Here is a 5,194-nt window from a genome sequence, read left to right as displayed (position 1 = left end):
ACAAAACAGGTACCAACTTGTGGTCACACGCCTAGGCCCTAAGTCGGGGTGTGACAAATAAAATTTTATCTATTTTATTCTTATTAAAATAAATAAAATAAAATTAACAAATAAAAAATAATAATAAGGTAATGATTGGTTGAGCCTTCATCCACGACACAAATTTTATCAAAACGCTCCTACGATGACGTGGCTCCATCCTCTACACACGGTTTAAGCCTAACTGAATTCAAGCTTTTAACAAACAGATTGCAAGTAGGTGACTAGGGATGAGAAAATTCGATACCGGTACCGAAATTGATAACAATTTGGTACCGTCGGTACCGCATCAGTACCAACGTTTTGAATTTCGAGATCAGTACGGTTCAGGTACTTTCCGAATTTTTACATTTAATACCGGTACCATACCAAATTTTTCAGTACCCGTATGAAGAATTTATGATTTTTAAGATCGATATTTTCAATACCGATACGGTTCCGAGCTTATCTTAGTATTGACCAATGGGTTGTTTACATCTTACAATAACAACTTTTTAGATGTGAATAAATGCTAGTTGGAGAGTGGGCCGTACATCATCTATCATCACCTCTGCTTTTACCACTACATACATACTCTTAATCAGACCAACTCTTCACTTTCTCCGTCACATTCTTTAGATTTCCACAACAATGGCGAATAATAAGATCTCCGAAGAAGAATCAGCTGCTGCTGCTGCTGCTGATTCTGTCGTCGTCCTCGTCAAGGATCAGGTTTATACATTATTATTATTATTATTATTTAATAAAGATAGATTTTAAATATATTTAAGAATGCTTATACGAGCAGTAAGCTAGTTAGGCTCGCGAGCCGTCTTGAACTCGATAAGTGAAGGTCTGGCTCGTTTATTAAACAAACTTAGTCTTAGGCTCGAGCTCGTTTAAGCTAGGCTCGATTTGAGATTTTGTGCTAGCCGATCTCGAGTAACTCGCTAGCAGTTTGGATTGTTTACACCCTTGCTACATAGCAGACCTTTCAAGGGAGTAATTTTGGATTAAACAAATAGGCTAATTTTGTTATTAACAATGATATATTAATATATAATAAAATACATATATAGGGAGAGTTAATGTAAACTAATCCCTATGGTTTAGTTATAGTCACAGTCCATCTTTAAAAGGTTATGTTATTTTAATTCATTTTTGTTCTAAACTAATTTTTGTTAGAAACATTCGTGTTTTTTTTTCTTTTAAATAAATTTAGTTACTAATATGCATTTTGCTCGTTTAACTCTTTGCTGGTGTTCGTTTAGCGTAACACTAAGTTGTATTTCAAGATGAAGAGAGATCAACCTGTAAAGAAGGTTTTGATTGCGTTTTGCAAGCGAACAAATGTCAGTTATCGAGAAGTCACCTGTTTACTTAACGGGTCTCGGTTTCAGCCACATCTCACCTCTGATCAGGTAAACGATCGATAGTCGAATGCCTATTTTAGTATCTAATAATAACCTTATATAGTTATTTTAAGTTTTGAGTTTGACATAGCTTGTTTCAAGCACATTAGCTTAAAGTTTAAGTTTAGATAAATAAGTTATAATTATTAATGTGTGATTTTTGATTCTAACACGACAAATTGATCGGTTTGTAGCTTAACTTGGAAAACGGTGACGAATTTGATGTTATGTCACATGTGTTAGGAGGCGGAGACTAATCACAGGACATATGTGTAGGACGTGCTAACACTTATTTTGGACCATATTGTTTGTAACATATATGTGTTATGTCATCTATGTAATTATGTAGGGATGGCAACGGGGCGGTTTCGGGGCGGGGAATGCCAATCCCATACCCGCCCCGGTTTATAAAACTCATTACCAAAACCGTCTAAAAACCCGCGGGGACTAAACGGGGAATCCCCATCGGGGATTCGGGGAAAACCGCGGGTATTCGGGGAACCCGTCTAGCATAAATGGTTTTTAAACGGGCTAAATTCCCTGTGGGGATCCCCATTTAACCGTCGGGTTCACCGTTTAAAACCCGATTGTAAGAAAATGATACAAAATTACAATACAATATTAATACACAAAAAGTTCAATATCCAAACACATTACACATACAAAAGACATTATTAATACATAAAAATGTTTATTTCTCCCATCACAACGGAAATTAACTTCATGATTGATCCTTCTTACACGTCCATACCGCACCCATTCAACCATTCAAACACTTGTCACGCCGGATTGCTATGATAATCAAACATTAACATATTAATTGGAAACTATATAAGAATCAATGTTAAACCATATTAAAATGTAAACGATAAACCATATATATATGTATTACCTCAATACCATCGTCACAATCATATTCAATAGTTTGGCAATATGCCTCGGATTCTTCTGAACAAGTTGCTATATTCATATCACAAAAGTCAAAAGTTTATATAGTAGCTAAGTTAAAAATAAAAAATAAAATGTTTGTTTACCTTTGATTTCATTCAACAACCAACTTTGAGCGCACATTAACGCTTCCAATGTTTTTGGATGAAGACGGCTACGATGTGGACTTACCAATCTACCACTTGTACTAAAAGCGGACTCGGAAGCAACGGTAGATATTGGAATCGCCAATATATCTCAAGCAATCTTTTGCAACCTTGGGTACTTGACACCATTTGTTTTCCACCAAGCTAAAAGGTCAATCTCAGTTTCTTTTATCCAAACTTTCTCTTGTAGATACAAATCAAGCTCCGTTGTGACACCTAATATATAAATAAAGTTAATACAATTAATGAATAAAGTTAAATTAATGTAAATAATAAGTCATACCCGAATATAAAAATTATATTTAATAAATAATATATTATATATAAATATAAAAATTATATTTAATTAAACGGGTTTTAAACGGGTATACGGGGCGGGTATACGGGGCGGGTACAGGCTATACCATACCCGCCCCGAACCCGATTAACTTAAACGGGGAAAACCCGAACCCGGACCCGTCCCCGATTAAGTATCCCCGAACCCGCCCCGTTCGGGGCGGGTTTCGGTTTTCCCCATCGGGTTTGGGTTTTTTTGCCATCCCTATAATTATGTGACTTTTGGGCATGTGGTTTGTAGCCAACATGATTTTGGGATCAAGTAGTCAGTTTATTTAGGTCATGCTTATCTACTTAATATCTTTATAAGACTAGATGGGACTCTTACTCTTCATTGATGTGCTTGGTCAATTTAGCTTCTATTAACTTGGCAAAACACCTATGACTTTTGTGATTCTATCTTCTGAGTTCAGCAACAAGCAGCCAACACCATATCACCAGCTCCATACTGATGCAGATTTAACCCTCAATCGGCCCTCATGATCATTTATATAATTATAATATCAAATATTTAAAATATTCTATGATGTTTACATCAGCTAAACATAATCAAATATTAAAAATAAATTTTAACAAAGCCGATAAAATTGAAACTGGTAAACATAGTAAACCACAATTCGCTAATCAACCAATGTTATATCCTGCAAATCTAGGTTGGTTTTTTCACATCTTTTGTAATTGATTAAGTTCGTATCCAAAGTATAACCTTTCTATTTGACTCAACCATTGTTCATGTGTGATGTTTGATTCATATGTGATGTTTATTTTATTTATATATATATAATATATATAAACGAAAACATAAAAATCCTACGTGTCATGTGGTCGCTCCCTCTTTTTTTGGAGTCACCAGATTTGCTTGATTTTTAAATGGAGGCTTCTCATGCATTTGACCCGAATTAATGAGTATGGGTCTTACCAAACCCAGATATTCTTTAAACGGGTTATAACATCTCATTAAATAAAAAATTATTCTCACCAAATTATTAATGTAAAAATCCTATAAAATAGGATATACTAAAAATTAACATCTTATTTATTTTAAAAAAGATATATATATTATTTAAATTAAAAAACTTATTTTATAGTAAAAAAAATAAACGGGTCTTGGGTCTCATCAAACCATAGTATAATATTAACTTTTATAAATATTATTTATAATTAAAAAAACCAATTTTATAGTAAAAAAAAAATAAACGGGTCTTGGGTCTCATCAAAACCATATAGCTTTTAAACCGGGTTATAACATCTCATTTATTTGTGAAACAATTTATCATCAAACCATAAATATATTAACTTTCATACAATAAAAAAATACGAATTCAAAAAATAAATAAATATTAGAACAAACAATATAAAACAACCCCGTAATACGGGGGATAAAAACTAGTATATATATATATATATATATATATATATATATATAAAGACTTGAACCCTTAAACTTTAGAAAAATCAAATATTTTTCACTTTCTTTATAAAATTAAATCAAGGCCCATTTATAGCATTGGTTTAGTACTTTTGATTTAAAATAAACAAGTTGACTAACCAATTAAGCTATTAAATTTAACAAAATAAAAGTGAAAATAAGAATAAAGGGAAGTAATAAAAATTATGAAAAGTTAAACATATATATATATATGCTGGGTATAGATACTGTACGCTAATGCCTTAACGTACGAGAGGTACGTGAGACGCTCAAAGGCAAAAAACAAAGGCAAAAACCTAAAACGCTCAGAAAATGCTCACAAAAACTTAAATGCTCAGCCAAAAACCTAAAATGCTCAAAAACGGTCTTCGTGAAAAGAGTAAAAAATTGATCGATTAACGATCCGAAACTGTTTTTCGGTTAACCAATGATTAATTGGATATGTATTGACGATGCTGGGATGTGATTTCATGGATCGATTCGTGAAAAACGGGATTCGCGTACGCTAGTGTATGTTAAGGATTAGTGTATTGGATCTTTTCAATATATATGATATCGTCCTCTAGTCATAAGACAAAATTAATTGTCATCTAGAAAAGGTTAACATAAAGAGTTAACGTTAATTAATGAAAACTATACAATATGTTGCATCTTTAAGAATAAATTGTATGTTTGTAACATGATTTGTTTTAAGTACACAACAAAACAATGACACGGACACACACCTAAATGAAGAAACGTGTAACTTCCTCTTTATCTTTTCAACAATAATTTGCATATTAAGCTATTAAATATGTAAATATAATAACATGAGCTAGTTATCTAGTCGTGGGTTTAATTAAATCCTTAATTTTGGGCGGCTCGTAGCAATCGCATCACAATGCATATCATACAATTATTTTCAT

At 32.7% G+C, this 5,194-nt stretch overlaps 1 protein-coding gene across 1 annotated transcript; it reads left to right on the top strand.

Annotated features, from left to right (window-relative positions):
• Nucleotides 1-635: 635 nt before the first annotated feature.
• LOC143630984 (small ubiquitin-related modifier 2-like) lies at nt 636-1,703 on the top strand. Its single transcript, XM_077099856.1, has 3 exons — nt 636-750; nt 1,290-1,439; nt 1,625-1,703. Exons 1-3 carry the CDS (start codon nt 670-672, stop codon nt 1,685-1,687), a joined length of 294 nt encoding a protein of 97 aa, XP_076955971.1. The 5' UTR covers nt 636-669; the 3' UTR covers nt 1,688-1,703.
• The last annotated feature ends 3,491 nt before the right edge of the window (nt 1,704-5,194 follow it).

The sequence above is a fragment of the Bidens hawaiensis genome, unplaced genomic scaffold (assembly GCF_021521415.1).
Source record: "Bidens hawaiensis isolate Kalapana, Puna unplaced genomic scaffold, B.hawaiensis_p1.1 tig00000512_1, whole genome shotgun sequence".
Classification (NCBI taxonomy): Eukaryota; Viridiplantae; Streptophyta; class Magnoliopsida; order Asterales; family Asteraceae; genus Bidens; species Bidens hawaiensis.
This window is presented reverse-complemented; position numbering and strand designations above follow the sequence as displayed.

Coding starts and splice junctions, on each gene's coding strand:
- LOC143630984 (XM_077099856.1), top strand. CDS start 670: ATGGCGAATAATAAGATCTCCGAAGAAGAATCAGCTGCTGCTGCTGCT. Junction 751..1,289: donor TCGTCCTCGTCAAGGATCAG/GTTTATACATTA, acceptor GTGTTCGTTTAG/CGTAACACTAAGTTGTATTT. Junction 1,440..1,624: donor CACATCTCACCTCTGATCAG/GTAAACGATCGA, acceptor ATCGGTTTGTAG/CTTAACTTGGAAAACGGTGA.